The sequence below is a fragment of the Diadema antillarum genome, unplaced genomic scaffold (assembly GCF_040938485.1).
Source record: "Diadema antillarum isolate AM-2024a unplaced genomic scaffold, OU_Dant_1.0 seq00001042_RagTag, whole genome shotgun sequence".
Taxonomy (NCBI): domain Eukaryota; kingdom Metazoa; phylum Echinodermata; class Echinoidea; order Diadematoida; family Diadematidae; genus Diadema; species Diadema antillarum.
Window position 1 is genome coordinate 358,796 of NW_027271873.1, and position 19,518 is coordinate 378,313.

General features: G+C 39.6%; 1 protein-coding gene across 1 annotated transcript in view; it reads left to right on the forward strand.

Moving 5' to 3' along the window:
* The window catches only part of LOC139743017 (RNA polymerase-associated protein CTR9 homolog), a 37,756-nt gene extending 19,587 nt beyond the window's left edge, over positions 1 to 18,169 (forward strand). The window contains exons 13-22 of the mRNA XM_071653523.1: positions 3,798 to 3,983; positions 4,675 to 4,818; positions 6,431 to 6,523; positions 6,720 to 6,836; positions 8,944 to 9,161; positions 9,667 to 9,802; positions 11,819 to 11,962; positions 15,006 to 15,154; positions 16,375 to 16,608; positions 17,718 to 18,169. Of these exons, the coding sequence (XP_071509624.1) occupies positions 3,798 to 3,983; positions 4,675 to 4,818; positions 6,431 to 6,523; positions 6,720 to 6,836; positions 8,944 to 9,161; positions 9,667 to 9,802; positions 11,819 to 11,962; positions 15,006 to 15,154; positions 16,375 to 16,608; positions 17,718 to 18,030 (1,734 nt within the window). The 3' untranslated portion in view covers positions 18,031 to 18,169. The remainder of the gene's footprint in view (positions 1 to 3,797; positions 3,984 to 4,674; positions 4,819 to 6,430; positions 6,524 to 6,719; positions 6,837 to 8,943; positions 9,162 to 9,666; positions 9,803 to 11,818; positions 11,963 to 15,005; positions 15,155 to 16,374; positions 16,609 to 17,717) is intronic.
* Positions 18,170 to 19,518: the final 1,349 nt, after the last annotated feature.

A 19,518-nucleotide genomic window follows, 5' to 3' on the forward strand; every position in this document is an offset into this window, starting at 1 on the left:
TTCAAATTAACATTGATTGTTTTTTTCGTTGGAGGAGCATTTTGCTCGGTCGCAGTCACACTGCACGATATGCGTGCTCAATGTCAATGCGTGTGCAAGGCCGCTGAAAATGCATCGCGCTCTACACTGTTGGTGCAAAATTGCACCGGGGACGTTGCGGCGCTCGTTGGTGGCCGAATACTGGTGCAGTAGACATTTGCATTCAACCCTTGCATTGAATAATTCCCGTAGACACTAATCATAGGGGTAATTGCCTAGGGGGTACGTAAATTTTGTTTTTCTTTTTTGCTTTTGTGGATACCATCAAAGATCGTACACTCATACGACCTTTGATATTTGATGATTTTTCAAATTAACATTGATTGTTTTTTTCGTTGGAGGAGCATTTTGCTCGGTCGCAGTCACACTGCACGATATGCGTGCTCAATGTCAATGCGTGTGCAAGGCCGCTGAAAATGCATCGCGCTCTACACTGTTGGTGCAAAATTGCACCGGGGACGTTGCGGCGCTCGTTGGTGGCCGAATACTGGTGCAGTAGACATTTGCATTCAACCCTTGCATTGAATAATTCCCGTAGACACTAATCATAGGGGTAATTGCCTAGGGGGTACGTAAATTTTGTTTTTCTTTTTTGCTTTTGTGGATACCATCAAAGATCGTACACTCATACGACCTTTGATATTTGATGATTTTTCAAATTAACATTGATTGTTTTTTTCGTTGGAGGAGCATTTTGCTCGGTCGCAGTCACACTGCACGATATGCGTGCTCAATGTCAATGCGTGTGCAAGGCCGCTGAAAATGCATCGCGCTCTACACTGTTGGTGCAAAATTGCACCGGGGACGTTGCGGCGCTCGTTGGTGGCCGAATACTGGTGCAGTAGACATTTGCATTCAACCCTTGCATTGAATAATTCCCGTAGACACTAATCATAGGGGTAATTGCCTAGGGGGTACGTAAATTTTGTTTTTCTTTTTTGCTTTTGTGGATACCATCAAAGATCGTACACTCATACGACCTTTGATATTTGATGATTTTTCAAATTAACATTGATTGTTTTTTTCGTTGGAGGAGCATTTTGCTCGGTCGCAGTCACACTGCACGATATGCGTGCTCAATGTCAATGCGTGTGCAAGGCCGCTGAAAATGCATCGCGCTCTACACTGTTGGTGCAAAATTGCACCGGGGACGTTGCGGCGCTCGTTGGTGGCCGAATACTGGTGCAGTAGACATTTGCATTCAACCCTTGCATTGAATAATTCCCGTAGACACTAATCATAGGGGTAATTGCCTAGGGGGTACGTAAATTTTGTTTTTCTTTTTTGCTTTTGTGGATACCATCAAAGATCGTACACTCATACGACCTTTGATATCATCACACTCTCGGCTTGCTATAATCAAAATATCCCGCAAGAAAACGGCGTATTTCTCGATTTTTAGCGCTTTTTCCGCGACCCGTCGCGTAGACAATACTCTTAAAACTGGACTTAATTCGCGCGCGCTTGGAAAAGTTCCGATTCTGCACTTTTGACGGTGGAATTTGGGATTTTCGATGGATTTTTGGAGGAGACTTAAGGACTTTCCTGTACGTGAATGAGTGTTAATACCGTATGTGTAATGATGTGATTTGCGTGTGATGTGACTGTAGAACCAAAGATCGTACACTTCAGTGTACGATCTTTGGTAGAACTCACTGGCTGGTGATAAAGCACACTGGCAATTAAGTGGCGGAATTCTGGTAGATGACCGAATGCACATTATGTTTACCCCGACTTTGTACTTAGGCGTGGGTCTGCCGCCTTTGACGGCCCCTCTCTAGTTTCCTACATAAATTTGAATTGCAGGTAGCGGTATTAGATACACAGGGCCACTGTTCAATGCAGGATGGGAATTTTTTTGTCCCCGCCGAACGAGTTCGAGCAGGGGACTATGAAACGGGCTCCGTACGTGTGTGTGTCCGTCCGTGTGTCCGTGTGTCCGTCCGTGTGTGCGTCCGTGTGTGATCAAAATGTTCAAAATGCTACTCCTTCGCCATTTCTAACCCGATTTTGATTCTGTTTGCTTTATATGATAGCACTACATGGGAGCTTTGAAACTTCTATACAGAATTTCAATTGTGACCTTTGACCTTGACCTTTGACCTATATTGTACATTTTGCTTCAAAATGCTACTCCTTCGCCATTTCTAACCCGATTTTGATTCCGTTTGCTTTATATGATGGCACTAGGTGAGGGCTTCAAAACTTCTACACAGAATTTTGACCTTTGACTTCTTTGACCTTTGACCTTGATTTTTGACCTATATTGTACATTTTGCTACAAAATGCTACTCCTTCGCCATTTGTAACCCGATTTCAATTCCGTTTGCTTTAAGTGATGGCACTAGGTGAGGGCTTCAAAACTTCTACACAGAATTTTGACCTTTGACTTCTTTGACCTTTGACCTTGATTTTTGACCTATATTGTACATTGGCTACAAAATGCTACTCCTTCGCCATTTCTAACCCGATTTTGATTCCGTTTGCTTTATGTGATGGCACTAGGTGAGGGCTTCAAAACTTCTACACAGAATTTTGACCTTTGACTTCTTTGACCTTTGACCTTGATTTTTGACCTATATTGTACATTTTGCTACAAAATGCTTCTCCTTTGCCATTTGTAACCCGATTTCAATTCCGTTTGCTTTAAGTGATGGCACTAGGTGAGGGCTTCAAAACTTCTACACAGAATTTTGACCTTTGACTTCTTTGACCTTTGACCTTGATTTTTTTACCTATATTGTACATTGGCTACAAAATGCTACTCCTTCGCCATTTGTAACCCGATTTCAATTCCGTTTGCTTTATGTGATGGCACTAGGTGAGGGCTTCAAAACTTCTACATAGAATTTTGACCTTTGACTTCTTTGACCTTTGACCTTCATCTTTTTACCTATATTGTACATTTTGCTACTAAATGCTACTTCCGGCGGGGACATATATTACGCACCGCGTAATTTCTACTTTTCCTTGTTTTTTAATTGAGTTGGAATTACACATGATTTGTTTGTTTTGTTTTCCGGAAATATATCTAATTGAATGTATTTTTAGACATTCTTTTGGAAGGATCAAAATCTACTGGGTGAATCTGCTGTAAACTATTGTTAAGTTCCTCAACCCACTTTTCAGAAAACCATTTTTCTCCCAAGTGATTTTTAATTTCTTTTCCTCTTTATTCCCTTTTTTGAAGAAAGTACCATAGCAGTAATTATTTGCTATTCCTCTAACATTTGGAATTCACTTTTTTCCTTCATTTTCTTGTCATTTTGCTCTCTTGTAAATGTAACTGTGAAATAAAATATGAGATGATGATGCCTGTATTGTGGAAGATGTAATCTCCAAAAATGTGTAGTTTATCGTACAGAATACAGAGTGATTTCACATCTCTTACTATATTCTGCACCATTTCAATATCATCAAAGCAACAATTTATAAGTAGTGGTAATGTCAAATGAAAGGAATTTTTCATTTTCTCCCTCATATTGGTGTATTTTTCAATTGTTTTGGAATTTTCTGTGCTATGTAAGTATATTTATGTCAAACTTTTTTTTTTTTTTTCAGGTATGTCAATAAATAGATAACATATATTTTTTTTTTTTTTTTCATAATCAATATTGTTTGTTCAACTTTGAATTACTGGTAATCCACTTATTAATGTTTTCTTCTCTTTCTCCTCTCCCTCTCTCTCACATGCACACACATGCACATTGTCTGTCTGTCTGTCTGTCCATCATTGTTTGACCCTTGACCCTTCCCAGGACCATCCGGATGCCTGGTCCCTCATTGGCAACCTCCATTTGGGCAAGCAGGAGTGGGGGCCGGGCCAGAAGAAGTTTGAGCGCATCCTGAAGCAGCCGGCCACCCAGAACGATACCTACTCACTGCTGGCCCTGGGCAACGTCTGGCTGCAGACCCTCTACCAGCCCACCAGGGACAAGGAGAAGGTGCACATTATTTCTCATCTCCCCAACCCCTCTTCTGTAATGTTTTGGTGTGTCAGTGTGAGACGCAGCTTTTGGAGACAATGTAACTGACAAGTGCGCACATTGGTTGTTGGGAGGATAAGTGTCTTTGATTTGTGAAACCTTTTGATATTTGTACACATGGTTACAACATAATGATTTGATTGTGTTAGGATGAGGAGGCAAGGTGTTGTGGCTAGTTCTACTTGGAAGATGGTCAGTGATGTTAACCCGTTCCATACAGGAACCTGGTGGTCTGTGTATTAAGTCTGTGGGGATTTCAGAATTCAGTATGTAATGAGTTAATGTGAGTTCGTTGGGCAAGGTAGAGGTTAGACACTGGAGTGCATGCTGGCGTGGGAATGATGAAGAGTGAGAGGGAAGATGAGATATATTACAATGTAGGTGGTGTTGATGATGGTAAGAATCATTTCATGCAGCAGTTTGTGGATACTACACCTTCCATGTTTCATGTCCTCCCTCTCTTAGAGATAGACAAGTGACTGCGTTTGCAAACTGACAAAAAAAGACTGATAAAGTTTCCAAAAGAAACTGCCACTTAGAGGTGGGTTTCAGCTGAATTTCTGGATTTTTCCATGTATCCTTCTATTTCATAATTTGTATTTGTTTCTATAATTCTGAAGGATCGGCCTGATTTGGTTTCTTCTCACAGGAAAAACGTCACCAGGATCGTGCCATGGCCCGATACAAGCAGGTCCTGAGGAACGACAGCCGCAACATCTACGCCGCCAACGGGATAGGGTGCATCCTGGCCATGAAGGGGTACATCAGAGAGGCTAGGGATGTCTTCTCACAGGTCAGAATTCTTTCTGCATTATGCTAAAAAAAAAAAACACTTGTGATAACTGATTGTGATGTATTAAATGGGTTAGTCAAATACCGGTTAGTGATTGGCTAAACATGGGCGAACATTCTTGGTAATGTTCTCCCATGGGAAAACATTTTCACATAACAAATGACAGAAGGCCTATATAGGACCGCGCACGCACAGTGAATTTGGCTCTGCGCTATGCGCGAGTGAGTGATCAAGTGCGTTGTGCTGCATGCTGGTGGTTGCAAAGATCGTACAGTGAATCTCTACAATCTTTGGTGGTTGACGTTGACGTATTTGACTAACCCTTATAATATAACAGATGATGACTTTTGTTGTCGGGAACATGTACCAAATGTTCCACCCTCAGGGTTTGAAATGCTATTTCGGGAGACTATAAGTCCCTCGACTTTGTCTCCGGACTTATAACCTCCCTTAATAGCATTTCAAACCCTTCGGGTGGAACATTCGGTATGTTCCATCCCCCGCCAGTCATCATCTATATAATGACTGATTACTGTATGACTTTTGCCAAGGGTCAGACTGCAGACTGTTAGGACTACTTCCAGTGCTGTACAACAGCTGCTGCCACTACTACTACTTCTCTCACTATGACTACCACTACCACCTTCACCACCACCACCACCACCACGACTAGTAATTCGCCTATGGTATAGCTACCACAACCACCATCATTTCTTTTATCACCACTTCTACCAGTACTACCCCTACTGCTGTTGACTTAAGACTTAACTACTACTACTGTTACTACTACTACTACTACTACTACCACTACTACTTCTACCACTACCACTACCACTTCTACTACGACTACTAACTACTACTACTGCTACTACTACTACTATTACTTCTACCACTATCACCACTTCCACTACCACTACCGCTACCACTACCACTACCGCTACCGCTACCACTACCACTACCACTACCGCTACCACTACCGCTACCGTTACCACTACCACTACTGTTACCGCTACCACTACCACTACCGCTACCGCTACCACTACCACTACCACTACCACTACCACTACCACTGCCGCTACCACTACCGCTACCGCTACCACTACCGCTACCGCTACCACTACCGCTACCGTTACCACTACCACTACTGTTACCGCTACCACTACCACTACCGCTACCGCTACCACTACCACTACCACTACCACTACCGCTACCACTACCACTACCACTACCACTACCGCTACCACCACCACTACCGCTACCACTACCGCTACCACTGCCAATACCCCTACTATTACCACTTCTGGTTCTGAGCCTTAACCCTATTTTAACTGGGGGGGGGGGGGATCAAATTGAACCCCCCCTCGACATTTCACCCCACGATTCTGCAACGCGCAAAGATTTTGACGCGTGGTTTCATGATTTTTTTCATTGAAGTCTCCCGCATATTTTGAGACCAAATTTGCGACGTCCGGGTACACCGTTCTGAAGTTATGCAATATTTTGCATATGCATGTCGACCCGAAATCAGCTCAAATTCATGATTTCGTGTGCAAATCCAATGCTAATTGTGTTTTTTTGTTTAATGCTACTGTCGATTTCTCTTTTATTTCAGGTGAGAGAGGCAACCGCTGATGTCTCGGACGTCTGGCTGAACCTGGCACACATTTACGTTGAGCAGAGGCAGTACATCAGTGCCATCCAGATGGTGAGTTCAGAGGTCAAAGTACATGGGTAGACGGGTACATGGATAAATCTGATTGAACATCTGGAGTATGTCTGTTCAACACTTCCTACTTTGTTGTCTTTATGATGTATTTTTATAGTCTCTCTGCATTCTATTGCTCTATGTGAATCATTTTAGATTTTTTTTTTTGATTAACCATTTCTTCTTTTCTCTTAAGTATGAAAACTGCATTAAGAAATTCTTCAAGTATCACAACACAGAGGTGCTGAGCTACCTAGCGAGGGCATACTTCAAAACAGGCAAACTGAAGGAATGCAAGATGACCCTCCTGAAGGTGAGTCCACTCAGTGCTGACCAACAGAACTTTTGCATACCAGGTGTTGATTTGGAATAGTCACCTTTTAGAATCCAAACAATATGAGGTCAGTATCTTCTTTCAGAGAGCACTGCATAACCCTTCTGCTGCTTTAGTCACTGATAGGCAAGTTCTTTTCCCAAGAGGGCTCTCTTTATCGATTGGCACAGATGTTTGGAAACTGGCTGCCAGTGAATAGAGATCAATTTGAATTTTATTGCCCCTTACGTGTATTTGTTTTGCCATGACCTTCCTCTTGGATGTAGATACGGCGTTACCATCTAAATGAGCTGGCTAACTTAGAACTAGTTCATGTTTTTGAGGAATTAACGGACCGACGATGAAAAGGCATACAGCTGAGGTCGCAGAGTTATTTACAGCAAAATGCCTTGGTACACGAAGGGTTAAATAGTGGCATAGTTTTCAGATTGCAGTTTCCATTGCAGCATCCGAAATCAACAAATAGGTTGTGAGGTTTGACCTGTTGCTATAGTGACTCCAGTCATTTTGATTCAAAATGACAGCATGTCCAGCTATGGAATACGCATAATAGATAATGAAAATGCCTTCCCAGAGTCATTGTCTTAAATTTATCGTACAGATGTAGAAAATCCTTTTGATAATACTCACCAGGGTGTCTTAGTTTGCAAACTTAAAGTGCAGTTGAAAAAGACCAAATGCTCCAGAAGGTAATTACATTGTAGCTTGAAATTGCATCTCTGAAAGACCCTGTAGTGTGGAGATTCATGGAGTGGGAAGACTAGCTCAGTTCAGATGTATTTGATATTTTATCGCTAATTGTCCCCGCCGAACGAGTTCGAGCAGGGGACTATGAAACGGGCTCCGTACGTGTGTGTGTCCGTGCGTGCGTCCGTCCGTCCGTCCGTGCGTCCGTACGTCCGTGCGTACGTCCGTGCGTACGTCCGTGCGTCTGTGTGTGCGTCCGTGTGTGATCAAAATGTTCAATTTGCTACTTCTCTGTCATTTATGAGCCAATTTTGATTCTGTTTGCTTTATATGATAGCACTACATGGAAGCTTTAAAACTTGTACACAGAATTTCAGTTGTGACCTTTGACCTTGACCTTTGACCTATATTGTACATTTTGCTACAAAATGCTACTCCTTCGCCATTTCTAACCCGATTTCGATTCCGTTTACTTTATGTGATGGCACTAGGTGAGGGCTTCAAAACTTCTACACAGAATTTTGACCTTTGACTTCTTTGACCTTTGACCTGGATTTTTGACCTATATTGTACATTTTGCTACAAAATGCTACTCCTTCGCCATTTCTAACCCGATTTCGATTCCGTTTGCTTTATATGATGGCACTAGTTGAGGGCTTCAAAACTTCTACACAGAATTTTGACCTTTGACTTCTTTGACCTTTGACCTTGATTTTTGACCTATATCGTGCATTTTGCTACAAAATGCTACTCCTTCGCCATTTCTAACCCGATTTCGATTCCGTTTGCTTTATATGATAGCACTAGGTGAGGGCTTCAAAACTTCTTCACAGAATTTTGACCTTTGTCTTCTTTGACCTTTGACCTTGATTTTTTACCTATATTGCACATTTTGTTACAAAATGCTACTTCCGGCGGGGACATATATTACGCACCGCGTAATTTCTACTTTTCCTTGTTTCTATGTAAGAACACACACAGCCAGAGAATCTCAACTGGTGTCGACCGTTACCAATGAGCATACACTTCAATGCATGTGTTCCCTGACCGGTGCTTTTTGTGGTTTTCGTATGTACCCTGGTGGGCAGCAAATGAATTGGACTACCCATGAATCCCAATGCTCACTGGGTTTTTAAAGTGAATACCTTACATTGAATTTAAGTGAAAGCATAACGTTCATGGAAAAAAATTAAATGAAAGTTTAATTTGGGAGGAAGATGTGTTTTAGGAATTGATTTGGCTTGCATTACAGAGCACCCATTTCTATTCCTTATCCTCTGTGCTGCAATAAAGATGATAATCATAGTTAATATTTTAAGAGCACCTTATCCACTGGATACAAAGCACTATGAGATGTCATTCCTGGTCACCCTTATGCTATGTCCCATTTTCCGTGCAGGCCAAGCGAGTGTCGCCCCATGACACGCTGATCCAGTACAACCTGTCGCTGGTCCTGCAGCGCATTGCAATGTACGTTCTGCGCGACGAAAAGTCCAACCTCAAGACAGTTCTGGGTGCTGTGTCTGAGCTGAAGACGGCCCAGCGAAACTTCCAGTACCTCAGCAAGTCAGGGGACCGTATGAAGTTTGACTTGGCACAGGCTGGAGCAGAGGCTAAGTAAGGAGCTTGTGGCAGATACAAATAGATAAACTTTCGTGTTGCAGCAGTAAAGATAAAAAATGTACCATGCAATTTTTAGTTGCCCATGGGACATGAGACACCTCAAGAATATGTAGTTATTGTTGCACAATATTAACCGCACTTCTTCTCTGTAGACTCTTTCATTTCATTCATTCTGTATAACCCTTTCATTCCCAGCTACCTCCAGTTGACTAGATTTACTGATATAGTTCATGATCTACTTTACCTGGATAACTGAGAACATTCACAGACATAACATGGAAAGATATCTCTAGTTTCTGGCATTCTGTGTAGTACATCATCATCATCCCTTTTATCTCTACAATCACTTATGTGTGCCTTCCTTGATGGTGTGTGTGTGTGTGTGTGTGTGTGTGTGTGTGCACAGACATGTGTGTATATGCATGTGTATTTTATAATATCATATTAATCAGTTATGTCACTAATCACCATTGTTTGTATCTTCTTTGTGCGTGTGCAGGCAATGTGCCGACTTGCTGAGTCAGGCCCAGTACCACGTACAGAGGGCAAGGCGTCAGGACGAGGAGGAGAGAGCCCTGAGGGAGAAACAGGAGAAAGAGAGAGAGGCGCTACGCCTCAAGCAGGAGGAAGAGATGGTAAGATGTCAGGACCACATCCTTGGGTCACTTCTTCTTTTTTTTTTATGTGCATTTCCACGTCATGTTCAAGTTGGTTTGGGTAGTAAAGTAAGTACAGTAGAGCCAGGGGAAGAGAATTTTTGGTAATACAACCCAGGGCACTGCAAAAAAAGAATAAATAATTAAATAGATAAATAAATACAAAATAAAAATAAAAAATAATAATTCATCTTAGTGGTGGATTTCTATTTGGTACCCTAGGGTACCAAAACCCACACCCACATCATTATGGAAAGAGAACTTCACCAGATTTCATGAACACTACTAATGCATAGATGATGACAGGGGGAAAATCTGTCCTGTCAATGTGTATTTGCTCTTCACCTCATTGGCCCAAATTCACGAAGGTGGTACAAATGAAACCATGGTTTAAACCATGGACAAAAACTATGGAGCACCAAGTGTCGCATGGAATATTTCGTTACGAAATTGGTCATTTCGTCGACAAAATGACCATTTCGTGGACGAAATGTTCATTTAATTACAAAATGTTGTTATTTCGTTACAAAATTATCTTTTCATTGACGAAATGACTGATTTCGTAACGAAATATTCCATGCGACACTTGGCACTCCATGATTTAAACCATGGTTTCATTTGTACCACCTTCGTGAATTCAGGCCATTACGTCAGACTTAACAAATTACCAACCTATTTTTGTCATTGGGTCTGAGTTACTGATAACTCTCTTACCACCCATGTTGACCTTTAACATTACATAATTGTCTAATTTACAGCTTGTTAAGTTTACATTTCAGTGGCTAGCCTTGAAAACAAACAAACAAACAAACAAATAAAACACACAAACAAACTTCTGCCATGCAACACAACATCTCCACAAATATGCTGCAGATTATTAGTCTAGTTATCTGAGAGTACCGGGAAGATTCACATGTGGGGTCTGTTTCATGAAAGTCTTTTAACCCTAAAAAGACTGGGGGGGGGGGGGGCCTAAAAGGCCCCCCCCCCTCGACATTTCGCGCGATTACTCTGCAACACCCAATGCTCTCACCGCGATGCTCTATGACTTTTTTCTTTCAAGTTTCCCGCACATTTTGACACCAAATTTGTGACGCCCGGGGGTACGGTTCTGAAGTTACATAACTTTTTGTACATGCTCGCGAGACCAAAAATGGCTCAAAAATGTGATTTTGTGTACAAAGTCAATACAAATTGAGTTTTTTCACATGGTTTATATAAATATGCTTATTTTTACTCTCAATGGCTAAAATTAATTTGTTTTAGTAGAATTATGCTTCAAAAAGGGTCTGCCACAAATTTTGCTGAAAAAATCAACAAAAACAAAAGGTCGAAAAAACAATGAAATACATAAGAAATTCATAAAACAATAAAATAAATAAGAAATTAATTTTGATACCGAATTTTTTTCAAGTACATTTGCTAAGAATGCCACAAAGAATATTTAGACCAAAAATGAGCACTTTTGGAGCTTTATTTACTGATTTAGATCAAAAAGTCTGATTTCTCGCATAAATTAGCTTAATTAATCAAAATAAAATAAAAGAAGACTTTTTTGGAAAATTTAAATATACGATCTTGTAGATTACATCGCACACTACCATTGTGCAAATTTCCACGGTGATCGCGCAATCCATGGCCGAGATCTTAAGGGGGGGCCCTTTAGGCCCCCCCCGTCTTTCGAGCTACCAAAATAGCCCAGTCTTTTTAGGGTTAAGAGGCTTTTTTACTCATAAGACACACTTATGAAAGACCTCATAAAATGGATTCTACTTCTCATTGAAAGTCTCGCATAGCTACATATGAGTGACTTGATCTTGATATTTAAATGTAAAGGCTCTTATGTGATGACTTCAGGAAATGGACCCCCAGGTCATGAAATACCTGTAATTGCAAGTAACTAAGAATAACTGCAGTTGTTTAATGGGAACAACATTGCATGTTTCTGTCAGACTTCGTGATTGTGATTTTTCCTTTTTCTCCATCCACATGCAGATGGCCAGGAAGCAGGAGGAAGAGAACAGGCTGAAGGCGCTGATGGAGAAACGGGCGGAGTTCATCGAGAAGACCAAAAACATCCTCACTCTGCCCGACATCGTGGAGACTGAGAGGAAACCCAAGGGGGGCCGCAAGGGAAAGGTACGAGAGATTGGGATATCCTAATGTCCACGCCTTGTAGCAGCCTCGAGTTCTAGGAATGGTCGTGTGGTTGGTTGGGCAGGCGGTTGGGCAGTAAAGTGGTTTGGTCTGTTGCAAACTTTTGGAATCAAACCAGTTCTCCGGTTTTCAGGCAGTTCAAACAAATTTAGCCAACATATTAAGCTCAATGTTATTAAAGTTGTGCAATACACATTTTTAAAAGAGTAGTGGAAAATGCATTAACATGGCCCAAAACAGTAGAAAAGCCTTTTGAATTGAAACTTTTCTCTAGTTTGTAGGCAATTCAGAAGATATTTGGCACATGTGGTGATTGTGATGTAAAAGTTTAACAGGACATTTTTCAAAAGTAGCAGAAAATATGTTGACATGGTAAAAGCAAATTAGTTACCGTTTATTATTCTCGGCAGTGTACCAGTACAGAAGTTTTCATGTCGGTGAATCTAGTTTCAAGTTCAAGTTTCAAGTTTCAAGTTTATTTAACCAATTCATTAAACATTTGACATTTTACAAAGGGATACAGCATTAAGAATAATGAATGGTTTGGGACCCCGAAAGAAGCAGAGCTTGTAAAAAAGGGGTCCCGGATAAACATATAAAACAAGGCAAAACATACTAAAGTTTTAAACATATTAACAAGAAGTATAATAGTAACATATTTACATAGGACAGATGCAACACAAGCACACACACACACACACACGCACACACACACATTTAATCACACAAACACGTGTCACAAAAACGCTCATGCACATACTTATAATGCACATGAAATTGCAGAAAGATACTTTCTATTTTACTATACTTTTAAATTCAGCTTCCCTGATCAATTCTTGTTTTACAAATTTCCCTCAAGATAGATGCGACATGTACGTTAACAGTTGGATAGTGATGAGGCTGACCTAATTCTCAATGGCAAATTATTCCATTCTCTAATACAAACATATACAAATGAATTTTGGGCAGTTTGAGTTCTTGCAAAGGGTTGATGAATGAGATTACTTTTACGCGTATTATAAGCATGAAGGGTAGAATTTAACACAAACGCATCCTTCATGAAAGATTTCGGGTCACCTTGTGTCTTAAACATAAAAATCAAGCAACTCAAGATAACTAATTTTTCAAATGGCAAAATATGAAGTTGAATAAACAATGGCAAACTTGGACTTCTATAGTTTGAATTTGTAATATACCTTACAGCTTTTTTCTGAAGAACAATCAACTTATCTATATGAGTCTTATAAGTATTTCCCCAAGCTACATTACAGTACATTAAATGAGGCATAACTATGGCATTATACAGAGTAATTAAGGTTTCTTTTGGTAAATAGAGACGTAACTTGGATATGATACCAACACTACGAGAAACTTTAGTACAGACGTAACTGACGTGGTCTTTCCACGATAAATATTCATCGACTATAACGCCTAGGAATCGTACATTTTGGCTTCGATCAATCTGGTTACCGCCTATAACCAGTGGAACAATGTCATTTTGGATTCTTTTCCCTCTTAATCTAAATACAACATATTGAGATTTGCTAGTATTCAATAATAGTTTATTACAACAAAACCATTCAAATATATTACCAATTTCATCATTTACAGAGTTTATTAAGGGTAACAAATAGTTGTGGTGGGCAAGTAAGCAAGTGTCATCTGCAAAAAGCGAATAAGTAAACAAGCTAGATGAATTGATAATGTCATTAATATAAATAAGGAACAATAAAGGGCCTAGGACTGAGCCCTGTGGAACACCACATGTTACTTGCCTCGACTGTGATTTAACTCCATTTACCGTTACACATTGCTGTCTATTTTGCAAGTAATCTTTAAACCAAGCTAGAGCTACCCCACGAATACCATAATGCTCAAGCTTACACAGGAGTATCGAATGGTCAATAGTATCAAAAGCCTTCGACAAATCTAAAAATATACCAATACAATACCTGCCACTATCAATAGCATTAACGACAGTATTCACTAAATTCAAGACACCCATGCTCGTGGAACATTTTTTCTGAAAACCAAATTGCTGTGGAATCAAAACACTATATGATTGAAGATAATCATCCAATCTTTTATACACAATTTTTTCAAGGATCTTTGAGAAAATGGGCAACAAAGCAATTGGTCTATAATTTTCTATACATTTGCTATCATTCTTTTTAAATACAGGGATTACATTTGCTAATTTCAATTTTTGTGGAACAATTCCTTGTGAAAGAGACTTGTTGAAAATATCACACAAGGGATCAGCAATATACTGTATACAACTCTTTACAACCATTGGAGATACATCATCTGACCCACATGATTTTGATGGGTTTAGGGCAGTAGCAAATTTTATAATTTCATGAACAGATGTTGGAGTAAAATACAATGATGAGGAGTGACTTTGCACAGATAAATATTCTAGAAATGAACTTTTGGCAGCGGGTATATCATTGGTTATCTTTGAGGGCAAATCAATAAAATATTTATTGAAATATTCAGCTTTATGTAAATCTGACTGAAGTGTAATGCCATTATGGTACATTTCACTCGGAATTAATGGTTTCTTCCCTCTCCCTAATAATTCATTTATGTGATACCATGTCTTCTTAATATCATATTGAGTAGACCGAAAAACATTATCATAATACCTCTTTTTGCTCTGTCGGACAGCAGAAGTCAACAAATTTTTATATACCACATACTTTTTAAAGTTTGCATCACTTCGATCTTTAATAAACCTAGAGTACAACTTATGCTTCTGATTAATAGATTTCAGGAGGCCTGGGGTAATCCATGGTTTTCTACATTTTTTCTTTGACTTCTTCTCAACTAAAGAAAAAACTGAATCATATAATATTAAAAAAGTATCAATAGACTGTTCATAAGAGTCATTAGCATCATACAAATCATACAAACAAGACCAATTAACATCAGATAACTTTTGCTCAAAAACAATAATCTTCTCTTCATCAAAAGAAATTTGAATGGAATTAAAATGTGATTCTTGGATGTTCTGCTTCACCAGCGAGGAAAGAACACAGGGGAGATCTTCAGCGAGGGTAGCGGCAGTGAAGGGGATGACGAGGAGCCCCGCCCGAAGAAGAAGAGGAAGAAGCAGAAGGGTGGGAGTGATGATGAGGGAGAAGGATCCGAGAGACCCAGGAAGAAGAGAAGGTAGGATGTTGTGACTGTCTCACATGCTGGGGTTTCCATGGCAACCATCCTTCACTTTGTGCAGTAGCAAAGATGGCAAATTGTGTAAATGGAGTCAGTTTGACTCCATTTTACTCCATTGGCTTGCCACTATGGGATAAGCAGTTTTCAGCAGCTTGTTTTTTTTTTTTGCTAGAAATTCTGTAAATGTGGAAATCTTCACAAATTTAATGCAACATGAAATTAGCGTGAAAATAAAAGCGTGTGAATCCTTTTTGCTTGGAATATGAAATTATATTTTATGTCTTTATTTGTGCATGATTAAAAACACCTGAAATTCATTTTAGCTGACTGAATGTGAAACATTCTTACTCATTTTTAGAGTACAGTAATTGCATTGTGCATTATTGTAGCCTGAATGACAATTTCCACTTTTACAGTAGAGTGACTACATTATGTGAGTGTTATTAGCCTGAATGAAGAGTGTGACGATGTGGGTTTGTTGTAGCATCCTGTCAGAGAAACATGAGTTTAAGCACAAAATGTTGGCTGAAATAAATTTTAGCCACAGTACCATACTGTTTCACTGAGACCAGCTGTTTTATACGAACTTTCAACAAAGAAAGAAACAAAGAATAGATAAGAGTGTCAGGAAACAAAAGTTACCAGATTACCAGAATAATGAAACACTGTATTTGTAGATTGCATGAGTCTTCTAATATTCATGAAATTAACAACTCGTAAAAATGTTGCTTATAGTAACACAAATGGACTGTTTATCATCTCTGAGGTTTGAAATTGCTAACATTTCTCATACAAAGGGAAAAAGAAAGACTTTTTATTTCATTGCTGTGGTTCTTGCTCGCAAATTGAACCACTCATCACTTGTGTTACAAGTTCCAATTTTGCAAAATTTTCATCTCACAATATACATTGGGTAAACAGTATAGATTTAGACAAATAAATTTTGATCACTGTTGAAGAGTATGGCACACAAAAAAGTAATTCCCCATTTTTCTATTGTAAATACATTTCAGTGTACATCAGTATTTAAATATCTGAATGGAATTCATATTGAGAATATCCCACACTTGCATCTGGTATTTAAAAAAAAAGCAACCAAAACAACCAAAATGATCCCCAGAGTAAAAATGATGGAAGAAATGCCGAAAGCATGAAATATCAAGACCTTTTGTCTGCTGTAATCTTCATTCTCAATTTGTTTTGTTTTCCTTTTGCAGGCCTCGCAAGAAGGAGCGCATGGCCGGATCGGATGACGAGGATGGGGACGAAGACCGGCCCCGGAAGCGGAAGCGGGAGAGGAAAGAGAAGAGCGGGAAGATGAAGCGGATGAAGGAACTGAGGATGATGGAGAAGGAGGTGCCAGGGAAGTTCAAGTCCAAAGCCATCCTCTCCTCCACAGACTCAGACTCAGACAGGGAGAGGCTGCAGATATCAGAGACTCAGATGGACAGGTGTGTCTGCTGCCCTCTTTGTCAGGGACTGTTAAGATGGCCATGTGCATCTTTTCATTCCATGTCATGTCATTTCATTTCCATTTCATTTCCATTTCATTTCATTTCATTTTATTGCATTTCACTTCATTTCATTATTTCATTTCATTTTATTGCATTTCACTTCATTTCATTTCATTTTATTTCATTTCATTTCATTTTATTTCATTTCATTTCATTTCATTTGATTGCATTTGATTGCATTTCATTTCATTTCATTGCACTGCATTTCAATGCATTTCATTTTATTTCATTTCACTTCATTTCATTTCATTTCATTTCATTTCATTCCATTCCATTTCATTTCTTCACAAAATAACATTAAAGACTATGGTCTGTTAGCAGAAATATCTTGTGTGCTGATTAGCTGGGACTTACAGAATTGTAACCAATTGAAATTTATTTCACAGCAGGTTGTTACTGCAAGACAGCTCCAGATTTTGAAAGATAGATATTGAAAGAAAAATGTAATTTATGTATACTTTACCAAGTTTACATGTAAGTGCCTTGGATTATACTTAATATCTAGTATTAAGGGTTACATAAGTTTAATGTTTTCTACTAAGATTAAAGATAACCAGATATTTGTATACACACAATGCATGGTGTATTGGCAGTGATTTTTTTTTTTTCGTATGTCATCCATTTTTATGTATACATATGCATATTTTAATAGCTTGCTTCTGCTTTAGTGTGCTTCAGTTTCCATAACAGAATAATTCAGAGATGGCAAGAATTACTTTTTTGCATTTTGCCCTTGCTTTTTTCCCCCAATACCACAGGTTTCCTGGAAAATTGTATTTTTTTCACCAAATTGTATTGCTGCATGTCTGTTGCAGGAAAGGTAAAGAAAATTCCCCCCCCCCCAGAAATATACCTTTTTACCCCTCAAAATACTGCAGTACATTTTACAAGATTAGCATCCCCATACCATGGTAATTTTTTTTTAGTTTTACATTGGTGCATGTTTAAAGGGTCTTTATTCAGTCCCATATATTGTCATACATGTATGTTTCTTCTACTCATTCTCTCCTTGCTTCAATCGCTTTGTCTCTCTCACTGCAACACAGTGGCAGTGGCAGCGGCAGTGGGGGCAGCGAGGAGGAGGAGGAGGAGCGAGAGGAGAGGAAGCCAAAGTCAGGCCGCATCAAGCGCAGAATGGTCTCCGACTCTGAGAGCGAGCAGTCCGGCTCCGACGAGGGCGGAGCCCCGCAGTCTCCGGCCAAGCAGGATGCAGATGAGGAGGAGGAGGAGGAGCAGGAGGTGGAGGGAGAGGAGATGGAGGAGGAGGAAGAGGTCGCGAGGTCAGAATCTGATGGGGGTCAGAGGTCACCAGCCGAGTCTGATGGAGGTCAAAGGTCGGAGCAAGAGGAGAGTGATTAGGTTGTCCCATGGACAAGCCAGGGTGGGGGTCAAACTTCCGCAAAATTTCCACTCACATTCAGCCAGTAGCAGTCCTTCCTGGCGTGGCAACATGAGGATATGTCTAAAAACCACAAACAGAACTGTCTAGAAAGATTCAGTTAAGGGCAAGTAAACTCACAGCCATATGGAGATGTATGTGTGCATTGCATATCCCTCACGTCATAGCAACCTGATTCATCTGTGAGGAACCTGAATGGGTAGACACAGTATAACGCCTGTCAAACTTCATTATGCCATTGTGCCCTTTAAATTACTGCATGTCTCTTGTTTAGCAGTACATACAGTTGACTAAAGTAGGGCACAAGAGGATATGGTATTAGATATCTGCTGCATAACCAACCTTTTTGCATATGAATGTGACCATGTCATCGTGTGGAAAAGCATGTACAGCAGTTTTCAATCAGTTGTTTTGTGGTCTGTTGCACATTTGTCTGTAATTCCTGTATTGTTTGTATGCTGATGAAAGACTGCTCTTCTTTTCCCTTTTTTTTTTTTTTTTAAGTTGCCTGCATTGTTACACATAGAATATTTTGTGATTATTGGTTTGTCAAGGCAGTGAATGTCTGATCATTGTAGCTTCTTTCTTCTTCAAATTTCAAGATTTGGATTAAATGAATTAAAACATGGATACATTAAGATACATCAAGACATGCAAAATGTACTCTCATACACATGTAGACCTGCATTTGCAAAAAAATACTGTATTTTTAAGGATGAAAATATAGAAAGGTCTCATTACACTTTGGAAAGTTTGGTATATGCGCACTATTAAATGTGACATATGAAGCTGTGACAGGTTATTCCCTTTTCTAAACATTTTTATTAGCCTGTAATGATTAGTTTGATCGGAGTAGCTCAGACTCCCTATATCATTAGTACAGGAACCTGGTGACCTGTGTATTAAAGTCTATGGGCATTTCAGAATTCAGTATGGAATGGGTTAAGTCCAACTTGTGTTTTCATGTGTTCTTCAGTGGCAAAGGGAAGTAAGTGACAAATCATCCAATCAGAGGGTTTTAGATTGGATGTAGGCCTGTTTGTCTGGGATATCGAGTTTTGAGCCAAAAACACCCATTCTTCAGAGAGATATTTAAGTCTAGACACAGTGACATTACAGCAATGTCAGTGTAATTGACAACTATATTTTGCTCTTTGATGAGGCATATCACTTTTAGTCACTGAATTTCTTATTTGCCAAAGTAAGGCACTATTGTATGATTATGAGTTGCAGTACATTCTATTCTAAGGCTAACTGTAATTGCTTTCCCAGCAGTAAGTGGCTGTGAGCAGTCAGGTGATGTGAATTTCTCTTGTCGTCTTCCCCCCTGGGACCATTAGACCCAAACTGGACAGGTATCATATTCTTGTTCCAGGGAAATTGGCTCGTTTTTTCAAGTGGCTGAGTATGCCACCAATATTGCATTTTGTACCTCACTGTAACCAACA